This window comes from Chroicocephalus ridibundus, chromosome 5 (genome assembly GCF_963924245.1).
Source record: "Chroicocephalus ridibundus chromosome 5, bChrRid1.1, whole genome shotgun sequence".
Classification (NCBI taxonomy): Eukaryota; Metazoa; Chordata; class Aves; order Charadriiformes; family Laridae; genus Chroicocephalus; species Chroicocephalus ridibundus.
The window spans coordinates 17,374,136-17,399,729 of record NC_086288.1 but is presented as its reverse complement, the minus strand read 5'-3'; the positions used below and the strand labels follow the sequence as shown (position 1 = coordinate 17,399,729).

Genomic DNA, 25,594 nt, shown 5'->3' with positions numbered 1-25,594 from the left:
GGGGACAGTCACCGCCCCGCCGAGCGCCTGCGTACGTGCGCCCGCCCGCGCGTGCGGCCGGTCCCGCCCTTCCTCTCAGCCTTCCCGCCCGCCCGCCCGAAAGGTGTCTCAGCGCCGGGCCCGACGGGTGAGTGACCTTCGCGACGGCCGAGGCGGGCTCCCCTCGCCCCGCGGCGGGCTCCCGACCCCTCTCCTGCCGCGAGGACGGGCTGGGTGTCACCCCCGTGGGGGCTGAGGGGGCGCGGGCGTTGGGCGAGGGCGCCTCCCGCCTCCCCCCGCGGCCGCGCTGGGGAGCGCTTGGGTCCCCCTCCTGGGGCTCGGTGGCCTGAGGGGGTTTCCGTAAGCCGCCGGTGAGGTTTTTGTGTGCGTGTGTCATCTGCAGCCTGGGGTCGGCAGGGCGCCGTCTGTGGAGCCCTGCACTTTGGACCAGGCAGCGCTCGGGTTAGGCTTCCCATCCGCTGATAACCAAACAGGGAGCGAGAGGAGAGGCCGGTAGGCAGCCGCTCGGTGTAGCGAAACTTCTGGCTTAGGCCCCTTTGTTTATCCGCAGGCTCCTCTGTGGGTGAAATTACTGTGGGGCTTGTTTCTGACTTATTACGGTGACTTCTTTGTGATTATTTTAAGTCATCTTTTTTCTATTGGAGGGAAAAGGAAAAAAAAAAAAGCATGACCTGACATTAATTGGAAGAGAGTTTTTTTTAAAAAGTAATAGGGCAGGGAAGTTAAGGTATCAGTCTTCTAAAACAGATACACTGTCTTGGCTTTTTCAGGCTTTAACTTCTCGGTGGGAGCTGTTCCGTATTCATGCCCCATCCCTGGAAATGTTCAAAGCCAGGTTTTGAGCAGCCTGGTCTAGTTGGAGGTGTCCCTGCCTATGGCAGGGGGGTTGGAACTAGGTGATCTTTAAGGTCCCTTCCAATTCTAACGTTCTATGTATAGAAGCAGTAGACCCGGCCTTTAATAAAACCTTTATGTACTTTCCAGCGGTGTTTTTCTTGTAACTGAAGCTGCACACACTGGATAAAAATGAATAGCTGACCTCTTGCATGTTGGATTTTGGATGAATTTTTGTATCTGTTACTATGAAAAAAGTGTACAAATAAAAAATGTATAGTTAGTATACATTATGAGGGTTCTGGAAGCAAAGAGAAGCACTGTTCCCAGAGCGAAAGCCTAGTTATAATTTATCTGTAGGTTTTCTTGTTGTCTCCTCTGGAAAACACTATTTTAAAATGTAGGGTTTTTTATTTAGTGGACCACTTAATGTGCCTTTGTATCTGTTACAGTTTCTATTCACAGCTTACAATTATGTAAAGCTTATCCTGTTAGCAATATACTAATTGAATATTCATAACACAGGTACTATTTCTTGGGCTACACAACTATGCAGCATCTTCATCAGGTCACTGCTTCCAGCTGACCTGTTTTACAAAGGGATCATTATGTGATGTGTGTGGTATCAAGTGGTGGAAATCCAGTTGCATTCCAAAGCAAGCTCTGCTGATTCTTTTCTCAAGGTCAAACTCTCACTGCTAAAATGCAGTCTTTATTTCTACCGTGAAGTTATAAAACTTCAGCCTACGACAGCTGGATTTGCCTTTTCTGATAGTCAAAGTATTTGTAATTGTCTTTCCACGTGGACATTGATGGGCAGTGACTGAAGCGTGTCCTACCCTTTTGTTACTAAGATAAAATGGGAGGATGACCCCAGTTTTATCTCAGTAATATTTCTGTGAAGTTCTATACAACATACTTCACACACTTAGAATACTTTTCTGTTTTAGTGTTTCCTGTACACTTTCCAGTAGTGGTTTAATCTTGAATCTGATTAATTGAAACATCCTGAATTACTTTAGAGTCTTTATTCAATCAATGAAATAGAATACAGGATGAGACAACCCTTTCACCTCAATCAATGTTGCATTTAAGTATAATGTACTTGTCTAGAAACTTGTTTTGGCATTCCCTTAGTGCAACGGAGAGAACTCATCAGGCCAGCCTTTGAACTGATAGCAAAACGAACATCTTAATGTTTTCTCTCTATCTTTTTTTTGTTTTTTAATAATTAAAAAAAAACCCCACCAAAAAAACCAAACAACCAAACAAAACACGCAAGGCTGCCTTGTTAAGCATCAAAACATTTGTAAAAGTGTTTTTCTTTTTTCTATATATTGATTCTTAAGTATTGGCTTCTTAGGAGTGCAAAGGAATGTATTTATTAATCTGACCACAATTTTAACTTGTTATATTCAGACAAATTTATTTTAAGAATGACCATATTAAAATGTGGAAGAATAACTGAATTTTGGATTAAAATGAAAAAAAAAATTAAATTACACTCTTTTAGAGTGTTATGAAGTTATTTAGACCATTTAGTATTGAGGGATCTGCAAATACTAGAAAATAGTTGAAGGTAACTTACTGACCAAGTATATGATTATTAAATTTGTTGTTTTCTTAGGTGTACACAGATCCTGGACATTTTTTAATTGAATAACCTGTATCATACTGACCAAGAAACCAGATTTGCGTTGTGTTCTCTCTTTTTTTTTTTTTTTCTTCCTTCCTCATTGGAAGAGCACAGTAGTGGCTCCCTGTTTACTTCAGTAAGTATTGTTTTGAAAATAATACTCAGCTTTCCTAAAACATTGTTGCCTTTGGCTATATTTGAGCTAGTATATTTGCTGAAAGAAAAATTATACTGGTAAGGATTTTGATGGCATGATTTCTTCCCTGAAGGGAGTGGGAGCATAATTTTCAAAACTGTAAGAAATTAATTGGCAAAAATTGCAAAGAAATGGAAAAAAAAATGGAAAGAAATGGGAGAAAATTGGAAAGAAAGATAAGATACTTGTTTACTTCTTTGGAATAAAATATTGTGGCTTTTCATTAATACAGATACCAGAATAAGAACCTACTTTGTGTTACAATCAATGAACTTGCCACTCATGTTAACCCCTTTAAATGCCTTATTTTTACCTGTTCTTTTTTCTAGATGTCAGTTTGCTGCTAATGGGTGTGAGTAAATTAGATGTCTTGTACAGAAAGCTTCTCCTCACTAAACTTTTCATCAGAGGATGGGGAAAGCCAGAGGATCTGAAAAGGTGACTTTTTTAAAAAAAAAAAACCAGCATAAACAGTACTTTATATTAAAAGAAAAATGCAACCCGTGAAGTACCAACAATTGTTACTATCTTGTATTTTTAAAAAGTCTTAAAGTTTGTTTTGTTCAGGAAATCATGTGTTTCCATACCAAGGGAGGAGCTGGATTTAAAACAAATCTTAAAGGGATTTGCTAAGTGTTTGTGTTTAAAGAGGCTCTTCTTGAGAGAATGTATGTGTCCAATGTTTTTCACTTACGCATGTATGATAACATACTTCAAGCAGCATCTCTGAAAAGTGTTTTCTAAAAACAAAACTTGCTGAACTTTTGCATAGGAATAGTTCTGTTTAACATTAAAGAGGTTCTTGCTAGCTTTCTGTAGCTTCTTAGTAATAATGAGCTTTAAAAGTGTAAGATGTAATCAGAAGTTTCTCTCATAGCCCAAAGTAGTAAACTCCTTCTTTTTAGATGTCTTGAAAATAAAAAAAAAACATGGAAGTACCTCTCGATTTTTAAATATTTGCTGACTTTATTAATAATTGTTAAAAGTAACACTTGGAACTTATGCACTTGCCTTTCTTAAGTTTAAAAATTAAGTGACCAAATATGTATATTGTGCATTATGTTGTATTTAAATAGGAAATGATAAATCTGCATTTAATAAGATAATTCTTATGTATTTGAAAAAAATCAATAAAGAAAACTTTTTTAAAAATACTGGAATAAAATTTTGTTCACTGTGGATAGCAGTGGAGTTATGTGGGGGGTTGTGTTTATTTTTAAGTCCAAGTGAAACATTGGTTAGCTTCATAACATCTAATCTTAAAATGGCACTTGGATTGCTTTGTATGTCTTGTCTTCAGTTGATTCTTCTCTCAAGTAGCAGACTTTCCTGCAAAATGAGAATGTTGGATTTGTAAAATGTTTAGTTTACTTTTGTTGGAAAAAGCAAAAAATGTGCATTTTGTTTTGATTGCAGCATTTCTGTATTCTGTTACATGTGTGTGTATCTGAAATGGGACATTTCAATGTTATCAAACCCTCTCTGAAAAACTTTTAGGTTCTTGGTGAGACGTGGTGAACTTTTACTTACCGTTTCCCCCCCAATGCAAGTGCTATATAGGGGAACTTCTGACTAATTCTGCTTTTAGCTATTGCAATACTAGGCAAGGTTTTTCTCTTGCATGGGGTCTGCAAGGGTAATCATACTTATGTCAAACAGCTATAAAGAAGCATTGCTGGTAGTAATAACGGTATCAGCTATGGCTTTTTTTCATAGTGAGAGAAGAAACCTCTCACATGAGATCAAAAGCTGGGGGGGAAACATGAGGCAGGCTTGCTGCTCTGAAAAGTGGAAGAAGAATGAGTTCTATGTATTGCCCCTGTATGGGAAGAAGGTGGGCTGTTCCCCAGCTGTCTGGCTTCACCTGGGTGAAGAAGGAAGAATACCACCTCCTCCCGACTCCTCATGCTGTCTAGTGGAGGGAGGAACTACCACTCCCTAGTATGCATGCCCTGTTGTGCTAGAAACAATGTCAGCGTTAACTTTTTTTTTTAAAAATCACAGTGAAGCTCCATTAGAAGAAATTATTAAATTTGTTAGACTTCAAGCGTTAACTGAGATTTACTGATGTTACACACTACCCTGCCTAGATGTAATCCGAAGTTTTATGTGCATACCCTTGATGTGATGACTGTTGATATCCTAGTGCTTTATCCTCAACTCATTAGCAAGAGTTGAGTTCCTCAACGCATGCGAGATTTAGCTTTCCGTATCCTCCTAACTGCAGAGCAAATACATAAATGCAGTGTTTTTAGAGGATTTTAGGATCTCTTCATTAGCTTAACCTCCACACTTAATGTCTCATACCTTTACCCTTATTTTTTTCATAAGTACTTAATATGCCTGCTGTTCTGTATAAGAAAAGGAAAGGCTACATAGTAGAGCTATTTTTAATATGCTGGTAAACTGGATTTTCTTTCCATCCATTTGGTTTAGTTTTCTCTGGTGTTGGGAAGATGAACAGATCATTTCTGTTATACTGTTGTTTTGTACTTCGCACCCAAATCTGTTGTTTTAGTTGGTCAGGAAACATTGTTGTATGTATTTACAACCATAAGAACGAACAAGTTATTTTTAGCATAGAGTGTTTAAGGTTGGGAGGGCCATCTCGAGGGTATCTAGTCCAAATCCCATTTGAAACAAAGCTGACTTCTTAGTTGATTCAAGTCGCTTGGCACCTCATCCATTTGGGGTTTGCAAGTCCCTTGAGGATGGAGATTATTGGTAGTTTCCCTGGGTAATCTTTTCTGGTACTTAAGACTGTGAAAAAGAAAAGAAAACAAAACAACTTCCATTGTGTTCCAGTAGGAATTTCTTATTTTGCAACAGGCAACCATTGCCACTTGTCCTCTCACTGTGTACCTCTGAGAAAAGTCTTTTTCATTTTCTCTGTAAGGCTCTGGAGCCCATTTTAAGTAGCAGAAGAAAGTAACTAGATTTGTTCCTTACTTCCTGTTCCCTGGGCAATGCAAACCCTGTTCACTTGACCTGTTGGCTGCTGCCTTGCTAAACGCAAAGGGTCTTCCATTGGTCTTCCTGGCTGCGAGGGCGTGCCGCTAACTCGTGTTTAGTTTGCTCTCTACCTGAAACCCCATGCCTTTTCCTGCTACCTATCTGGGAAATTCCCAGCCTGTATTGTTGCCCGGGGCTGTTCTGTCCTAGGTGCAAGATTTTACAGCTTTATTTTTGAGCTTTAGGGTGTTTGTTGGCCTGTTCTTCAGCTTATCCAGGTTGCTCTGAATGGTAACCCTACCTTCCAGCTATCAGCGTCACCCTCCAGTTTGTGTTGTTCATGAACATCCCGAAGTGCTGGAAGTAACTTGTTTCCGGCTAGACTTCAGGTCATTCGCAACTATGCTTTGATGTTGGCAGTCCAGCCTGTTTTTCACCTGTTCAGTCTGTGTTGCCCCAATGTGGCTACAAGGATCTTTAAGTGTAGGAGATCGCTATGTCTTAATTTGACCCTGAAAAATTACATAGGTTTTCAGCATACCAGGTGTAAAATACTATTGAAGAGCTGTGCAATTGCAGGCAATGTACTTGAGCCCCCTTTTTTTTGTTTGTTTTTTTTAAACTTAAAAATATTCTTATATACCTACCCTATGGTAGCCTCATTAATCTGTAAATGTAAAGCTGGATTCATAACTTTTATTTTCTTTGTGGCTTACTTTAGCTCCTGAAATTTTATATATATATCTTCTCTTTTTTTTTAGATTAAAAGTTGAATCTTCTCTACTTGTTTCCTTTCAACAGAATATTTGAATTCAGAAAGCTTATTGGAAACAGGGAAAAATGCCAGACGCTGGTTTCGAAAGATTACCCAGTGTTCATTGACAAGGTACTTAAAAGAAAAAGACAATGCAGTTAAACTAAATTTATTTTCCTGAAGGTGAAATTAACTTAGTACTTGCCAGACTGCTTTTATAGGATAGAAGAATTGAATCTTGATGTCATCTGAATCTACGTTTTCCTGATGTCTGATGTTATCACAGTATGACTTGCTGCTGGGATGGGAACCGGGGACCCGAGTTAGGGACTACGTAGTGATTGGGTGGTGAATCCACCTCTGACAATATTCAGTTAGCTTTTGCTGATCAGCAGTTTTTAACAAGTGGCGTTAACTGACTTCACTGGTGTTCCCAGTTGCTCTGTATCAAGAAAAGGACGTTAGAATTTATCTGTGAGGGGAGTGAGGCTGTAGAGGCAAAAGAAATCAATGTAATGTGAGTTCTCAAATGTTCTTGATTGAAAAAAGGAGGCCCCGTGCTTCCCAGTGAGATGTGCAGATAGAAGGAATCACTGCCCTGAAGATTTTTCAATCTAGAAAGTGTGAATAAGGGATCAGAAATGAAGAGTAGTTCTAAAAAAGGAATGTGCTGGTGGTCAATGCTGTGGCAAGCTAAATGCTGTAGCAGTTTGCTAGTTTGAACAATTTGCTGTGGATAGAATTAGGAGGCAATGGCAAAAAATGTGAAATGGGGTTGGAAGGGATGGGATAATGAGTGGTCACATGGGCTCCTAGTGCGCAATGGAAGGAAACGGAGCAAAAAAAAAAAAGCGGTGGCTGTACAGATATTGATTTATTTTTTCCCCAGTAATACAATAGTTGGGTAGCTGGGATGTCAGATCTTAAAGCTCAAAAAAATGCTTGAAACTTAGTATGTGGTATGGAAGTTATTTAAGTGGGACAAATATTACACTTTATTCCTTGATTCATTTAATAAAAGCAAAGTTTGAAGCCAATGTCTTGCCTGTGTTGATAATGTGTGTATCCTTGTATTTGAAGTAGACCTCGGGTTTGTTTTGTTTTGTTTTTTCTAAGTGCATTTTTATCCTATAACAAATACTTCTATTTTAAGAGATTGGCTTTCAGAGCAAGTTAAACACTGAAATGAAATATGCTGCTATCGTCCCATTCTCTCTATAGGTTGAAGAGCAATCTGACTGTAAAATCCTTGAGGGGCACTTCATTTCCCCAATGGCTCATTATGTCCCAGGTATCCTGCCAGTCGAATCTCTTGTAGCAAGGTAAGAGAAACCAAATGGTATTTCTTTTCTGAAACTAGTACTGCAGAGAAATGAGAACGGTCTATAATATTTTTATTGTGAAACTAATGTATTGAAATAATTATCTGTAAAATTTTGATCTCAAAAGTGAAAATAAGTGTTATTCATATGATAGTTTAATTCGTGTGCAAATAAGTTAAAAAAAAAAATAAAAGTCCCCTAGCAAAGTATGTCCTTTGCTAGGGGACTTTCTTTTTTTTTGAGTGTAGAAATCATATTGCACAAAACCCAGTTGTTTGGTTTTTTAATTATTTGTTTGGCTTTTTTCCAAATGAGCAGGGTGCTGGAAATTAAGTTGTTGTTTGGTTTATATGTAGCAGGAGAAGCTGTTTATATGAAAGCAGCATGTTATATTGTATTTGAAGGAACCATTCCAGCCTTCCATTTACATCGAATACAAAAATATTGTATGTGTCCTGAAGTAGTAAGTTCATTTAATTGAAGCAAAAGAATCCGGTGCCTTTCTTACTTGTCAAGCAAAAAAAAAAAATTCCTCACAGAAACCTAGACAATCCTAAATAGTCATGGCATTTTTGCTAGTTTTACACTAACTCTGCTTTGCAGTTGAGGAGTAGTTTTGGAAAGAGAGTATAACTTCTGTTTGCTTTTAGTTTTGAGGTAAACTTTCATGATGGAATCTTTTTTTCCAAGCTTTGTGTAATATCTTAAAAATAAAAGTTTGTCTGCTCAAATTGATACTAGCATTGTCAATGTTATCAATATTACTGGTTGGTGCTTTTATGTGTACTTAAACATGTAACACTAAGGAATGTCAGAAAAACTTTGATAGTCAAAATATCAGTTCTCTTCCACCTCTCAGTTGGTTAGAGAAAGAAACTGTCTCTTAGCATTATTGGACTAATTAGTACCATACTGGAAAATATAGCGTACTAATTGTTTCCTTATCTATGTTCTCTTACAGTTTGTAGTCAAGTTATGCTAACTGTTACATTGAACAGGATTGTTACAGCTTTGAAATGCTCTACACATTTCCCTTAAGATTATTGTGGGAATATTTTTTTCCACTGTGTAACACTGTTGTACGTAACAGTGCTCCATCTTGTGGGGAAAATACTAGTAGCTTCGAAGTGATTTGTTTTTTTTCCCCAAGTAGTTAGTCTGTAAGTAACTTGAGTAGCAGCAGAAGACATCAAGTGATTGATGTTCGGTGTATAGAATAGTTTCATGGTTTGTTTGTTTGGTTTTTGATATTATTTTCTTTTAATTTAAATATATCGCTCTTCTTAATCTTCAGTTTCAGCTGTTGTTTCCTCAGGAGAAAAATAGCAATGCTGCCTAGCAGCGGTAGTTATTCTTGCTTAGGCTGCTTTTCATCTGAAGTTCCATTTCTCCACTATGCAAAATTTAAATTATGTTGATGAGGTAGTGGTCTTTTTTAGGAACATGATCTTTCGGCTTGGCTCCTTTTCTTGTTTGGCATTTATTCTGTCCTACTTTCAGATTCCTTTCTTTGCTAGATGTGTTTATGAAAAATGATATTGCAGAATCACTGGCAGTTTGCCTGCATGGGTTACGAAAATACTTTATTCTGTGTTTTGGGTTTTGGTTTTTTTTTTGTAATTTAAATTAATTTCTCTGGCATGGCTTGTAAATAGATATACTTACTTTGTTAAAATAGGTGTGTGTTTGTCATAGATTTCAGTTTATCATACCCAGAAGATGGAATAGCAAGCACAGACCTGTGTGCATTCATTTAGCAGGCACTGGAGATCACGTGAGTATGTAAAATGTAAAACTGGTTGTTATCAAGAAATTAAATAATCAGATTTTATCTTAATATATGTTTCTACATCTTCTCTTTAGCACTTCTGGAGGAGACGCACGTTAATGGCACGCCCAATGATTAAAGAAGCCTGTATGGCTTCCCTGTTGCTAGAAAATCCTTATTATATCCTTGTGTGGAAAGCAAGATACTCATTCTTGACGTTCTCTCCAGAAGGTAGAAAACTTATCACACTGGTATAATATGTACTTTGTGGATCACTTTCCAGTGGGTTTTTCAGTGGATAGAAGCAAAGAGCAAAGTATGACCATTGCATAAAACACAATGTGGAACACAGTTAATATAATATGCTACTTTTACACCAAGTATTGCTTTTCTGATTTTTTTGAAAATGTCTTCTGCAGCTTCTTACTGTAGTCATTAGAGTAAAAGTTCCGATATGAATCTGTGTACTGATGAAAGTACCGATAGGATTTTTTTTTAGTGATGACAGAGTGAAAACTATGCATTTGTTCTACATTATACTGTGTGACTTCTGAATGTATTAATGACAGAAAAGAAAGTTGCCTCTCCTGTCTTTCCTTCTCAAATGCAACCCTTTGATACCTCAGGTGCTTTTGAGAAACTTAACATTTAAGATTTATTTTTTTAAAAAAAAGTTAAGTTCTGTCCTGTCAACAACTTATCAGTAACATCTATAACACTGTTATCCCGTTTTATTAAATATGCTCTCTGGTTAGACTTTTTTCCTACCTGATAAAAGTAAAATCTTACGTTGCAAAGTACATCATCAAACTACATTTAACTTGATTTAAGTCCTGTTAAACATTTGAAATTTAAGTTCCAAATTTTAATTAATCAGTATGGTATTGATGTATATGATTTATTTTATTTTACTTTATTTTTTATTTTAATTGCTAGTTTTTATATAGAAATTTTTTACTTTCTTTAACTTGATTCTTCTACATGGCTGTAGAAAACCTAAGGATCAATTGTAAGTATTGCCGTTACATTTATGGATACTGTCTTTTTGAAATACTGCTTTTATTTTTTCTTTCCTCAAGAAGCTCAAACTAGTGTAAACTTTGATAGCTTATTAAGAAAAAAAAATCTCAAGCATGGACCACTTGTAACCTGCTAATGTGAAATTGTCTACCTTTTGGTAGGCTGCTTTGTCATTTTTTGCATGAAGAGATCACAGTGATCAGGAAAGTCTGCAAAAGATGAACTTGCAGTATAGAGTGAGATGAATGTGAATGTAAGCAAGTATCAGTTTATTTTCCTAATTCACAACTGTGCATGTACAAAAGCTGCAATTGTACTTCAGTCAACTCTGAATAATCTTTGTTCAGATAGTGTACTTTCCTGTTATAATTGCCAAGAGTTTGCTTTTCCAAGATATTTTAAGGGGACCGCAGTCAGACATGTAAATAAATCTGGTGTTTCTTGTTTGTTAGTCAGCAAAAACTACAATATTCAGTATTTTACAAGACTTGGCTCCCTCAGTTGGTTTCTTAAAGGTGAATTTAGAAGCCTAATTAGGCAGTCCTGGTTTTCTGCTTTTCAGATTTTCCAAACCCCTGGAGTATAAACAGAATTCACCAGGCTGTCTGTCTGAGGCAAAGCTGTGGTTTCAGTTTACCAATATTTCTTAAAGTCCAAATATGAGTTGGTGTTTTAATCCTTTTTAAACATAACTTGTGTATTTAACATGAATAAAGGATGCATAGAAAGTGATTGATTAAATTCTTAAACTTGCCCATTTTATTTGGACTTCTCCAGGAGCACTGTCTCACACTACAGAATCTTAGATTTTTCTAGATTTTATTCAGATTTCATCATTTGGATTTCCTAAATGAAGAAAATTTTAATTAAAAAAATAGTTTCTAGTTTTTCTTCAGAGCAGATGCTGAATTTTGTTTACTTTGACATAAGAACCGCTTTTTTAAAAAAAGCTATTACATTTACTAAGGTGATTGTTGTAAAATTGTTTTTTGATAGGAAAACCGCTTAAACATATATATATTTACTATTGCATTTAGAAGTGCAAGATTATAGGAAAGTGATAGGAGAGAGTGTGTGCTGGAATATACCCATTGGTGGGGTTTTTTTTCCAGTTATTGAGGATCTGATGCAGAAGAATACATTAAATATTTTGGCAAGGATATTTCTAACTCCGTTCTCAGTTGCCTAGCTTGACAGCTTAGTGTATGTATGATATAGAGAAGGATTCTTTAAAAGGGAAGTGCTCAGTCTAATACCCCAGCTGTAATTTTTGCTCTTCGATACGAGGTTACAAACCAGCAGCAGTGGTTTTAGTCAATATGCTAGTAACAGTGTTTAATAAATATAGCAGCTGGAGAGGGCTGAGGATTCTCTCATAACAAAGCTGTAGGAAAGAATTACATTAGCTTATAAATACTGGCCTGTGGCAGCTATGTTCATTTCTCTGTAGCTGGCACAGTAAGCTTTGTCCTTGTGCTTCAGAGCGTCTCAAATGTGACTGTACACTGTCAGAAGAGGCCAGTAGCCTTTTGTAACCTGACTGTGTGATACTGAAAATACACAGTCCTCCGTCCCAAATTAGAGATGTATTAATTGCTCTGTAAAATACGTTTTTTTTTCCCTTTTTGAGAGTCCCTCTGATGGTTCAGCTGAATAGCTGTCTATTTTTTTTGTGTTTCTCCTGTGTTTTAATGCTTTGTAGTACACTACATGAATTTCTCAGTACAGTGACAAACTTCCCACTTTACAATTTCAGTCTTACAGTGACACTGATGAGTGCTTCCAAAGCTGACATACTGATTGCTCTTCAAATGTTGTGTGCAATTTTTCAATGATGTAAAACAGGTAAATAAGAAAAAAAAAATAAAGAATTGTTTCTGCAAACTAGATAGTGTGTGCCTAGGACTGTATCACTTTGATTCTATTTCTCAAAGATCCATTATAACTATACAGGACAGAAGATTACTGCGAATGAGATTCTAATGTTGTTAATATCTAGAAGACCAGGCTGTCAGTGGTATTACACTAAAGCTTAGCAGGTGTTGTTCCTAGTACTCATTTAGATGAAAAAGTACAAGTGCCAGAGAATCTGGACTTGTTTTTTCTCCTGTTGAATCAACAGAAGTTCAGCTCCAAAATTCTCGGGGAATGTGATCAGGCATTGTATAAAAGTATGTATAGAATGATGAGAAATGTGAAAATCTAATCTTAGAAAATAAATGCTATATTTTCCTTTTCTGGGGAGAAAAGACGGTCATGTTTAAAAAATGTCTCGGACCTGTTTGTGATGGGAGGAGCTCTTGTTCTAGAATCGGCAGCTCTTTTGCACTGGCTAGAGAGAGAAGGCTATGGACCACTAGGGATGACTGGAATATCCATGGGAGGACATGTAAGCTTTTATATTTCCTCTTCAGTAATTTTTGTTTTAACTTCTCATTTGATCATTTAGCGTACAGAAGCAATTTGTTTTATAGTATTCCTCTCAGAAGTACTTTAAAATAAACATTTAGAGTCATGAGAAACAAATTGTTGGCAATTCTCATGTTCTGTGGTGCTGAATTAGTATATTCCTCAATAAGTACTGACAAATCATAGAGCCCTTTGTCAGCCAGCTCCTGACAGGCTTGATATGAATATAACCTTCTCATATAATTATGATTTTTTTTTTACAAGAGAGAGGGGGGAGGTAAATATTTTCTGAAAGAAGGTCTGTACTGATCAATTGCTTTTTCTCCCTCTTTTCTTCCATTCTTCTTGCTTAAACTTTTGCGTTTGAATGCATTGTGTGAAACGCCTCTTCTTTGTAGGCATGTTGTAATTGAGGTGGCTTTTGGTGTCAGTTTTGTTCTCAACTCATCTTTTTTCCCCGATCGTTGGTATCGATTAGAGAAAATTTTGTGATGAGGTGGGTAGGATTTTGTGTATGATACTGTGCATATTTAAACTAAAACAGCAGTGTATTAGTAAGATGCTTGAAAGACTAGTACAAAGTTAAAATATTACTGCTTGTGGTCTGTGAGACATAGGTACAAAGCTTATTAAAACAACATACCTCTATTTTGCTGATCCTTGTTTGTTTGTTGTTAGGAGGGAAGTAAATAATGTTGGTAATGGTAGTGGCTACTAAATGGAAATAATTTTCCACCAAAGCACAATTTTGTAACTCTAAATGTTGGAAATGTACAAATCACCTTTGATTTACATAAACATCACCCTGTTGAAACAACAACTTTTGTCTTAAACATGTCTTCCCTGTCTTATTTATAAGTTGGATTGGAATTCTCAAACTGGTACATGCACCACTAACCATGCAGGACACTTCAAATGCTGTGCAAATGCTATGGGAATAACTGAGTACTGTATCCTATATCAATGGTGATACACAGCATGGGTATAGAGTGAGGCAGGATCTGAGAGAGTAAGTTTAGAAACGCCTTTGAAATTTTTTTTCTTAGTCTAAGAATATAAGGTTTTGGCTAGTCCTGATTTACAGGACTTCTGGTACAATTTAAAACCAGAGAAATAAATCATATTTTATGTTGATCATCTTTAGCATGTGTTTTACAACAGAAGGTAGGTAGCGTTAATTCAGTTCTACTGATGGGGAGAGGCGGAATTAAAAAGGCACAAGTCAGACTTTCTAGCTATCAGAACGTAGATATGTTCTTGTAACTTTTCATTAATAAAAAAGAATTGGAATAGAATTATAGCTCAGTTGTCTAAATCCATTTATTAGAACATCTGACATAGACATGGTGTATTTTGTATTAGGGGATTTACACTGTTATTCAGTTTAGAGCAGTAAAATAAAACTTGTCAAGAACATATCATATAGGGAACTTCTGTATGTTAAGATTCTTTGCTTACTTTGGTTGTTTTTTTTTTTTCTGGGATAAGCACAATATTCACAAAAATGTATTCTGAGAACTGATGTAAAAGTAATAATTTAAACTTTAATGGACAGAAAAAAGTCCACGGAATGTGCTGAATTACTTCTCTTCCACATTTTGTTTCCAGATACAAATTTTAAAAGTATAGAATTTTAAATAGTCCTTCCATAAATTGCCTTGAAATAAGCTTGCAAGAGCCTGATGAAAAGGCTTTATAGATGTTTTTCATGGTTTTAAACAACTAAAAAGGTCAGAATAAATATTCCATTGGCGATTCTTATAACAAAAAATCCATTCAGCCTTGAAATTAGTCCTAAAATATATCTAGCTGCCACAGTGCTTAACTACTTTGACACTGCATATTGTTCAATGCTGTATAAACAAATAAATTGAAGGTGTGAGAGTTCTTTCTCCCATATTGTGAATTCAGTATTAAAATATGTACTAAGTGCCTTTGATTCTAGATGGCTTCACTGGCAGTGACAAACTGGCCTAAACCATTGCCACTGATTCCGTGTCTTTCCTGGTCAACAGCTTCTGCAGTCTTTACTACGGTAATTAACATATATTTTTGTTAATAATCTAGAATGTAATCGGTTATGTACGTTAAAAGGTTTGGGTTGGGCACGTTCACCTTTTCAGTTAGGGCATTTCATCGCCCTTCAACCTCTATTAGTGACTAGTGGCAAAACCCACCCTTCCTGCTCAGGATATACAACACGTGATAAGGAAGGTAGCTTTGAGCTACTTCAGTGGGTCATGTACCAAATTAGAAGCTGGGGCTGGTTTGTGGGACAGCAGTTAGAGTCCTGGCCTGAATGTGGGAAGGTGAGGGAGTAAACCGTGAAAAAATGTTTTCTTCTGCTCAAAGCCTGGCTTAAATAGTTATGTGGTAATGCTGCTACTACCATGAGGGTTACCTGTTTTCACTCCTGCTGCCGGAGTAAGTGAATGAATAGACTGGCTTTCACACTCATCATTGGTTTAACCTGGTCTAAATGTGTGTAAACCCTAAGTTTTCTGCTTTTTTTTTTTGTGGTTCTTCTTGTTTGTTTTTTAAAGGGAGGTGGGTTTCCATGTCCTATGTTACCATATATGCTTATGCTTTGATTCCAATAATTTTAAGGGTTATCTGGAAACTTGGGCAGAAGTCCACTGGAAAAATCGAGTCACAGAGAGGAACAGATCAATTTTCTCTGTGTATCGTTATTTTAGATTGATCTCTGGGTTTTACTTATGTACTGGATGCTTGTGTTTATAATCTCAGGGTGTGTTGAGCAAGGCAGTGAATTGGAGAGAGCTAGAGAAGCAGTATTTTACGCAAACTGTTTATGAAGAAGAAATCATTCAAATGCTTGAATACTGTGGTGTAAGTATAGTTTATTTTCCCTATTTGCTAATATTTACATGTGCAAATCTAACAAATAATGTAACTTCTTTTTACTTCCATTAAAAGTAGATGATTGTTAGCTAAAACATGCTTGCCTCTTGTTTCCTTATGCTTTTGATAAATTTCATCTTTGAAGGAAAACCTTCTGAAAAACAGAAGCTAATATTTTGTTGTATAATGTGTGCTAAGTATATCCCTTGCTGCAAGCTTTTTCCGCTGAGATTACACACTTAGTGTAATCTGGAACATAAAATGGTTTCAATGAAAACATTGTAGATAATGTTTCCCAGTAACTGGCTTTATAGTCTGGAAAGCCAATAGCCTGGTATGTGAATATAAAAACATGATTTATTGCCCTTTGAAGCAATTGCTTCCAAATACTCAATGCTGTAGAATATTTTTAATATGTAGCAACATTAAGTTACGTTTCTAGTTTGCTTAGAGTGTTAGATCTCTCTATTTCTTTTTCTATGTGTAGTGCTCCCTCAGCTTTAGACTTTTATTGCACAGGCAGTTAAGATATACGTGAGGTAGACCTTTTGTAATTAGCTCCTTGCTTCTTATGAAATATAATTTATTGTCTGCATTTTTTCTTCCGTCTTGACTTTTTTTGACTAGGGTTGAAAGACTCTTCCCGAAGGGAATTTCATTGCCTCACCACTCTTTTAGATTGGAGTGATAACTTTTTGAGAGTTGCTTATATGTTGCAACACCGTCTTCTAGACAGTTCTCATAAATAACTTTTTTCCTAAGACTCTGTACTTTGTGACAATCCTTTTTCAAGTATCTTACAACAGGAGAAGAGGGGCTAGGGTGGAGATAGTTACTGGAGCGCTTGCCATTTTTAAGTAAAATACGCTCCAGGAATGCTGATGGAGCAGACAAAAGTCTTCAAGGCTAAGTTCTGGGTCCTGCGCTTGGGTCACAACAACCCCATGCCGTGTTACAAGCTTGGGAAAGAGTGGCTGGAGAGCTGCCTGGTGGAAAAGGACCTGGGGGTGCTGGTTGACTGCCAGCTGAATATGAGCCAGCAGTGTGCCCAGGTGGCCAAGGCAGCCAACAGCATCCTGACTTGTGTAGTATGGCCAGCAGGACTAAGGAAATATTTGTCCCCTTGCACTCGGCCTCTCACTACAAGAAAGACATTGAGGTCTGAAGTGTGTCCAAAGAAGGTCAATGACACTGGTGAGGAGTCTAGAGCACAAGTCTTATGAGGAATGGCTGAGGGAGCTGGGGTTGTTTAGCCTGGAGAAAAGGAAGCTGAGGGGAGATCTTATTACTCTCTACAACTATCTTAAAGGAGGTAGTAGTGAGGTGGGGGTCGGTCTCTTCTCCCAAGTAACAGGCGATAGGACAAGAGGAAATGGCCTCAAGTTGCGCCAGGGCAGGTTTAGACTGGATATTAGGAAAAATTTCTTCACAGAAGGGGGTTGTCAAGCATTGGAACAGGCTGCCCAGGGAAGTGGTTGAGACACCATCCCTGGAGGTATTTAAAAGACAGGTTGGTGTGGTGCTGAGGGACATGGCTTAGTGGTTACTTGGTAGTGCTAGGTTAACAGTTGTACTTGATGATCTTAAAGGTCTTTTCCAACCTAAATGATTCTATGATTCTGAAATGAGAAGAAGAAACGTTTCAAAATGTTCATCTTGTGTCTTCCTAGTGTTTAGAGACCATAGATTTTTCAGACCTAGACCTAACATTAGACCTGGACACATATGTTTATTGCTATTGTCTGTCTGTCTTCAAGTCTATGAAAAATTGCTGTAAGCGTTAATTTTTTAATACTTTGCCAAAAAGACATGGCTGCTCTTTTGAGAGTAGAAAAAAAAATAATCTGAGAAATGCATAGCTTTTATGAGTTATTTGCCCAGAAATTTAAGCTTAAATGACTGCAATTATAAATTCAGAGTTTAATACAGAATTAAAAACAGACAAATGTTTGTATCATAAGCTACCATACATAAGTACTTCCTGCATTTTTAAAGCTGACAGAAACGTAGAATTAAATTGTCAAGAGGTTATGATGATTAGGATTTAATTGAGTGACATGCAGGCTGAAAATAACAAGTTGTGTGAGCAGTGCTGTTTGTATCTTCTTCTTTTCCTTTTTTTTTTTTTTTTAGCATTGAGTTGATCTTAAAAATAAGATTACCCGATTGTTTTAAAGGAGAAACCCTTAATAAATGACCTGTTATCTTTGTTTAGACGGATTCTTTCAAGATGGGACAAGACTTTGTTAAAAACTTCCCTGACAGTGTGGACAGTTTGGAGGATGTGGCTGTGACTTCCAGAATGTTTGACCTTGATTCCTCATACAAGACTGTATCTAAAGAAGGCGTTCACAGCTTTACCACAAGTAAAAGTACTTTAAGTGCCTCATCAGAAAGACTCTTAATACAAGATGCTCCTAATATGCAGTGTATAAATCAAACATTTTCAACCAGTAGCAATAGCAATAATAACTTAACCAGCCAACAAGAACACAGGATAAATAAAAGAAGAAAGAGTGACACTTTACAGAGAGAATCCTTAAGGTTCATGAAAGGAGTAATGGATGAATGTACCCACGTAGCTAACTTCTCAGGTACGTATTTATTTGTTTTAATGTGCAGTTTGGAAAACTGAACAAAATACGATGGAAGGAAAGGTATTTTCTTCATTCTACATTGTATAAACCTGCTGGCACCTTAGCTGAAGTATGAAAACATCTTGAGTGTTATTCACTAGCATCTATGTACCACTCCATTTGCTAGTTGTTTTTCTGTTTCTTCTTAATGGCCAACCAATGATGAAATGAATTAAAAATTTGCCTTTCGGTATCTTTGCTCATTTTTTTTCTCTGCCTTGCTGTGGCTATTTTCAGTTATGAGTTAGTGCAAATTTGTATTATTTAAAAGAACAAAACATCTGTGTGATGTGAGTAATATCTAGATCTAATTAATCTGCTAATAGGTTTTTCAAGTAGGTTCAAGTTAATCTCATAGCAGAAATCTGATATTGACTTCAGATAGGAAGTAGCCTACGTAGCTGAGAACTGAGCTTGAATGATACTTTTGGACAAGTGTGACCAGTAAAAATGCACAGAGGTCCTTCTGGGACGATGCAGTCTGGTGAATATAGTGTTTCTCAACACAGGCATAGCATACACAGGGAGCTGTAGCCCAGCGAGCCTTCAGTCTGATGAACCTGGGTTTCTTGGTGTCTAGGACAAATCCCTTTCAATGGCCCGCTTGCAGGCAATGCAAACAAGTGATTTCTTCCTGGAGCCGATTGGAAGGGTTTTGCTGGAGTGGGGGCTCGGAATTGCTTTTGCGGCAGACCTTTCAGACAAAATAGTTCAACTCTGCATGTATGCACTGAGGTCTCTCAACATGTCCTACAACATACTTTGACTTCAGACAGGTTTCTGACAGAGTTGTGTCTGAATGTCAAAACATTCTTGACATTGAGACCCTGTACCACCTCATTTTTTAATTCTGGCATTCAGTTTTCCACTGGTAAATGCTAAAGAAATATCCAAAGATTTCTATACTAGCATAGATTTCTTGACTAGGACAGTGTCCCAGATCACTGCTAGCCAGGGATGTTCTGTGACAAATACCAGTGAAGTGCTTTCCTTAAAGCTTTAAAAGTTTTTTTCAGTATACGGAAAAAACCCTGTAAGCTTTCATCTAAGTACAGACACTCTTACGTATCTAGACACTTATCCAGGTATCACTTAGCTAAAGCATTGACCTTTCTTGAAACTTAAGAGGATCTGTGATCCTAATGCACTTGCGATGTAGACCTTTGTGTCAGCTGTCTCCCAGGTCTCTTTGTGGTCTGGGAGACATTGCATCCCCTGCTAGGCTGTCCTTGGAGTACGTCTAGAGAGGAGCTTCAGAAAATCTGCCTGACGTTCAGATTTCATGGAAAGTTGAATGGAAGACTAGAATCTATCTAGAAATAGCATTTTTACAACAGAAATCTCAGATGACGTGTTTCTGTTTCTTACCTTAGGTTAAATCAATTTTGATCTGTTTTTCTTTAGTTCCAGTTGACCCAAGTTTAATCATAGTTGTACAAGCTAAAGAAGATGCATATATTCCTCGAACTGGGGTGCGCAGTCTTCAAGAAATCTGGCCTGGATGTGAAATTAGGTATCTGGATGGAGGTCATGTCAGTGCCTACCTCTTCAAACAAGGGCTCTTTAGGTAAGGTAAACAGGAAAGTTTCAAAAATAGTTGAGAGCTTAAAAGCATCATTTTGAGACAGATAATTTTTCTTCTAAAAGCAAGTCTGTAATTACTCTAAAGCAACAAATACCAAATACTGCTTTGAAGAACAAGTTATCAGACCTGAAATAACTTAAATAGAATGTCAGCATTTCCATTTTATGAGCAAAGATGAGGTGCAATATAGCTTGGATCATTCAGTAAGCCAATGGCAAGAGAATGATCCTTCTCACTCTTGTTTTCCTATAAAAGCTTTCAGTTAGTTTGCTCACTGGACACTAGAAGATATTTTTTTAAGCAGTGACCCTTTATGTTGTATTGTGCAGCTGTTGTCTTTTTGCTGTCTTCTGAGAATTAAAACACCAGCATAATTGAAGATAAGAATTAAAATATAAGCTTTCCTGCAAATGAGTTGTACTTGCATGAAGTCTTGCCTTAGTAATATGAGGTGTTGACTTTCTGAAGACAGTTACATAACTGCAGTTCCTTAGTTTTAAAAAGTTAAATGCTTGTGCTGATAATTTTAAAATATAAGGAATTAGTAAGACTGTATATCCCATTTAGGAAGTCTCAGCAACAACAAAAAAGGAATAGCGATGTACTGGGTCAAGCAATGCTAACCACTAGCTTATTGCTATTTAAAACTTCAGCCATATTTTATGATAGTTGCTCAAAAATTATAAATTAAGCATGTCTCTTTGACCCATTTCCTGACATGGTTGAGTAGAAAATTCCTAATCCATTAAAATTTACACTTGTCTTAAAGTTGGTAAACAGTCCCACTCATTCCTGAAACATAAATATATTACTGGATTGAAGTGAGAGATCCCAGAAATAAGTGAAGCAGAAAAGACTACCTAATATCACATTTTTATTGAATGCTCTTTTGAAATTGTGATGATAATTTTGTAAATACATTTGTAAATATATGGAAATATGCCATTTGTAGCTGCCCTTTTGCAAATTATACAAATTATCTTTGTTTCTTTTTTTTTTTGTTTCAGACAAGCGATTTATGATGCATTTGACCGCTTCCTTCAGAAATACGCAGTTTAAAAATCTTCATAATGCATTAAAACTGATCTCATTTGTACTTCTGCTTACTGGAATTCATATTTGGAAAACAAGCCTCTTGCAACATTGAGTAGATGGTCACTGACTTTCTGTTGTAGGTAACAATTACCAAAATGGTAAAGTACCATCATTACCTTCATTTCAACCAAGTGCCATTCTGACACACTTGCTTCAGCTTTACCTGTGAAAAAAACAACGGCAGCATTTGTTAGTGCATGAATGGCTCATGTACTTCATTTTTAATCACCTTGTATATTCTTTTATTTCTGAATAAATTCTGAATTGTGTGTCAGTTGAAAACAGACCAATCTAAGTATTGAAAGAATATAAAATTTGCTGTAGGGCTAAGATGCTGTCAAGTGTTTAGTGTACTTCTACGTTGTTCCAGGTACTTTGATTTCCTCTTGCTTCCCTCTCCCCTTGCTGTTCCTATTGTGTTGTACTATGGCTTTGCCAGCACTAGGCCTCTTGTGTTTGTCACTGATTTTCTCTATTATGAGTTGACAATGAACTATAATAGAAGGGGCAGCATCAAATCTTTCAAAAAGAGACTTTCAAAATTCAATAAAGAGCGAGACACAGACATTTTCATTCAATGTGTCCATGAGATTTTTCTGCCACTGAATTAACCATGCAGTTCCAGAAGAATCATGTAGCAATTCATTGATCAGTTTCACAAAACTGGAGAAGTAAAGATGGAGTGTTTAGTAATTAATTGTTTACATGCATTCAGTTGGATAACAAAATCTGTTTCTTCTAGATTTTACTCTTATAGAATGCTAGAGGAAATAAAAATATAATAATTTTTCTTTAGAAGCAGTGGCACAAAGAGTCTGATTCTAAGCAGTTAAATCAACAGCAGATTTTATGGTGCTATAAAGACCTGTTGAAATATTTCAACAGAGGTCCTTTTTAAAGTGCATTCAGTGCTGATATGCAAAATACAGTTTCACTGTGTAATATTAAAAATGTACGTGAGACTAAGGGTTATCAAAACAGTTAGGTTAGCTCCCTATTTTTCAACACTGTTTTTTTAATTGGATGGAAAATAAAAAAAATTAGGATTATGAATGCATGTAAGAAAATCCAAAGTCTGTTGTTTCCTCTTTGGGGATCAAAAATGCCAATAAATTACAGTAGAATAAATTGTTATCATGCATCAGCTGTATATCGTATCTGTCCACATGTTATTTTGTGGTAATCTCTTGTAACATTCTTTTAAAGCTAATTTGCAGAGAAGTTGAAAACTGAAACACTTCAGTATTAATTTTAGCATAGTAATGACTAGAGATACCCAGAAACAAACAGAAAAATCTATCAATTTCTTGGAATATGGGATTTCTACACCTTTCAAATCATTCACTGATCTCTGTGGTTAGCATAATGGTTTTGAATCGGCAGAGTATGAAGCAAAAAAAGCTCAGTTTATATAAATATATTCTCTTGAATTTTAGTCTGGCAGACAGGACTAGTAGCTGGGAAGAAATCATGGTTCACTTGAAAATCAGGTAAGTTCAGGTAAAACCGAAGTGCAACAGTTTGTAATAACCCAAATTATTTAACATACACATTTACTGAAAACGCAAAAGAAGTTATATTCTGTTGGAAGTTAAATTGCTTGTTTCAAGTGGTTTTTCATCATTTCTTCAGACAATGTTGTATTTATATCTATTGTGAGCAAGTGTGAAGCACATTTAAATATAGTGAAACACTGAATGTTGGAAGGTTTGAAATCAAATATAAGTGAGCTTAGAAATTTAAAATTGAAGGCTTGAATACTATACTAAAAGATTTATGAGGTCTACATTTTACAAGCTCATTCATCAACTAAGAGTGTTTTACAAGACCACTGTCTGCTGTTCACCAACTTTTTTAGATCTCACATTTTAAATGTATTTGTGTGCTTTATTGTGTCCTGTTGCAGGTCTGAGAAAGGGAGATAACTGGTGGCAAGGGAAAGGGCTTGAATAAATGGAAGAGAGAAAAGACAGATTTTGTAAGGCGGGGAGTAAGCACAAAAAAAAAATCAACTTCTCTAGGCTACAAAGTATAACATGCCAAAGTAAATATTTTCAAAGCGCACAATACTAGGAATTACACAGCTGATGGGAACTTGACATCCTGAGGTTAGTGTTCTGCTGGTATTACTAACAAGGTTTAACTTGCCAAAAGGGCATACTATTCACAGAAGCAGATTCCTGCTAATGTAACTCCTGTTTGTGAGAGTGGCTTTCAGGACAAGTAGTGAAAGACTGGTCTCTGATGAGACTGAGAAATCACACTTTGCTATATAACTAAAATAACGTTGCCAAATATGAAAGCCCAGTAAGAAGCATTTTAACAAATTTCTCAAGTTGGAATAACAAAAAGGAAAAATGAGCTATGTGGTCTATTTTTGCCAGTTATCAGACAGAGGAAGCTATTAGCTGGTCTATGAAAGGGGGAAATCTTGATGTGTAAATGTTTTTAACCTTTGGAAAACTGACTTTTTAAACAAGATTTTAAGGCTAAATCCTAAGAAAGTGTTACTAATAATCCATTTTGATGTTAAATGAGAATGTGATTTTAATCCAGCAATTGCATGAGAAAAATATTGGAATAAGGTTCTTGCACTAAATTCAAATAGCAGGTAAGCCATTCTGTATGTCTTAAATGTAGTGTAAAACTGGCCTTGGTCATTTTTTGGTTTTAATGTTTTTCAATAAAAATAATAAATAAAAAACAAAACAGAATGGGTGTGAGGTTTTGTTTTTTTTTTCTTGTTAACAGGAGTTCAAAATGCATCTCACTGTCATCCTGTACTCCTTTTTTTTTTTCCTTCTAGTACTGTAGCACAAGAAGAGTAGTTAATCTACAATATAAGATAAAAGCTTCACATAACAAACAGTGATACTGCTTGCATGTTTTTCTACATGCAGTACCTAATAAAGAAAATAAGCTTGTATGACCTAATTAAGATACCATTGTGATTCCAGTTTTATATTTTTTTTTTCAGTGGCTGCATTGTGCTAGAATTTCCCCGGACTTATTTAAAATCCCTTCTACTTTTAAAAGGGTCTAAAATCTGTACAATTTCTTCCTGCTCGCTGCTGTGTTCCAAGCAAAGGTGTGTCGTACTGTAATAAACTTGGAGTGTATTGCAGGACTGTCCAGCTGTAATTGGAAAAAATCACCCTTGCTGTTGATTGTTGCTCTTGCGAGGTGGGAAAGCGGTGGTAGAGTTTTTGGAGTGTTGCCTCTGGGAGAAGAGGAGGCCGTTTCATCGTCTGTAGCAGTCTGTCCTACGGATGGGAATATCACACGCTAGCTGAAAGGCTGCTTTGAACAGATAGCTCTAAATATTACTGGTGGGTGCATGTTTGAGTCTTGATGGTGTTTATATGCACCAAAAAAAAGTTGCTTTTGTCTACATTTGAAAGGAACAGCTCAGGACAGAGCGCGAGGTTAGGTCTGGTGTGTTATCCCTGAGTAACCCAGGTAATTTTTATTTTTGTAGTGTTTTATTTCCCTGTTTCTCTAAGTGCTGATCACCATCTAGAACAGAATTATGGTCGAATGGAGCTTTTCCACCAAGTCCAAAAAACACCCTCCTCAAAAGTGCTCAACAATTTCTTTAGCGAGGATAGATCTCTTCTCTTGTATTAATCTAGAAAATCTGCAAAAAGATGCTATTATATGAAGGAATGGAGTCTTGCTGCTTTGTCTTGATGGAATGTCGTATGCATGTGTATAGATACTCTTTAAATAGTGGATTAGACAGTAAAAATCCTTGGGTCCTCCTATTTTTGCTTGGTAGCTGCTAATATTTTGAGGCAGTTTGTTTATTTATCTTAATTGCTTCTGTCTTGTGTTGCTTTTTTTAAAATGTTGATCTTAATTACAGTTGGTTGGGCAGGGAAGTTTCTTTATCTTAAGCTGTCAGGTTCTCTGTCGGCTCGGCTGTAATGATAAGTTAGAGTATCGAAAGGAGGTTCCTATAGTCTGTAGGCATGCAATTCCTCATGAAAAACTATTAGATGAGTAAAACGCTACTATATTACGCAATCCTGTAGTTTGCAGTCTTTCCCGGTATGCTTGGATGCTTCTACACAAGATAAAACATAAGCTTTAAAATTTCAAGTAGTTCGTAACAATTGTTATATACAAATACGAGTATTTTAAATACTGTGCTCTCAAAGGAAAAAGTACTGTGAGTTTTCCCGAGGAAGTTCTGACTCACCCTGCTGGAAAGTAACAAAAGGGACAATGCAAAGTGGACAAAGAGTTTCTGAGTGGAGAAAATTTGAGGGACAAATGAGTCTTAGGCAACTGTAAAAGCTTTTTATATACTCTTCAGGCCCAGTCCATCCAATCAAAGGCACAGTAAGCCTTCTACTACTGTAAAGTTAGCAAAACAACTATGTACAAAAATTTCTCAAGCTGCCGCCTTACTGGTCAACTTTACTGTTTTTTTTTGCCTCCCCCCCACCCCTGCCGAGTTAATTCTTAATCAGTTTCCTGCTTTTTTCCTGGTCTGTTCAGGTTCCCGCACTGCAGCGTTGCA

The 25,594-nt window shown here is 36.7% G+C and overlaps 1 protein-coding gene across 9 annotated transcripts; it reads left to right on the top strand.

Moving 5' to 3' along the window:
- The first annotated feature begins 7 nt into the window (after nt 1-7).
- ABHD18 (abhydrolase domain containing 18) lies at nt 8-23,783 on the top strand. 9 transcript variants are annotated; one of them, XM_063335932.1, is made up of 14 exons: nt 8-127; nt 2,462-2,606; nt 2,996-3,104; nt 6,420-6,504; nt 7,594-7,694; nt 9,390-9,468; nt 9,558-9,644; nt 10,446-10,471; nt 12,733-12,871; nt 14,837-14,926; nt 15,640-15,741; nt 17,969-18,347; nt 19,794-19,956; nt 20,982-23,783. In XM_063335932.1, exons 3-14 carry the CDS (start codon nt 3,013-3,015, stop codon nt 21,031-21,033), a joined length of 1,395 nt encoding a protein of 464 aa, XP_063192002.1. In that variant the 5' UTR covers nt 8-127; nt 2,462-2,606; nt 2,996-3,012; the 3' UTR covers nt 21,034-23,783. The 9 variants fall into 9 exon arrangements, with proteins under 9 accessions (XP_063192002.1, XP_063192005.1, XP_063192003.1 ...); XM_063335933.1 differs by lacking the exon at nt 8-127 and adding an exon at nt 143-350; XM_063335934.1 differs by lacking the exon at nt 8-127 and adding an exon at nt 375-492.
- The last annotated feature ends 1,811 nt before the right edge of the window (nt 23,784-25,594 follow it).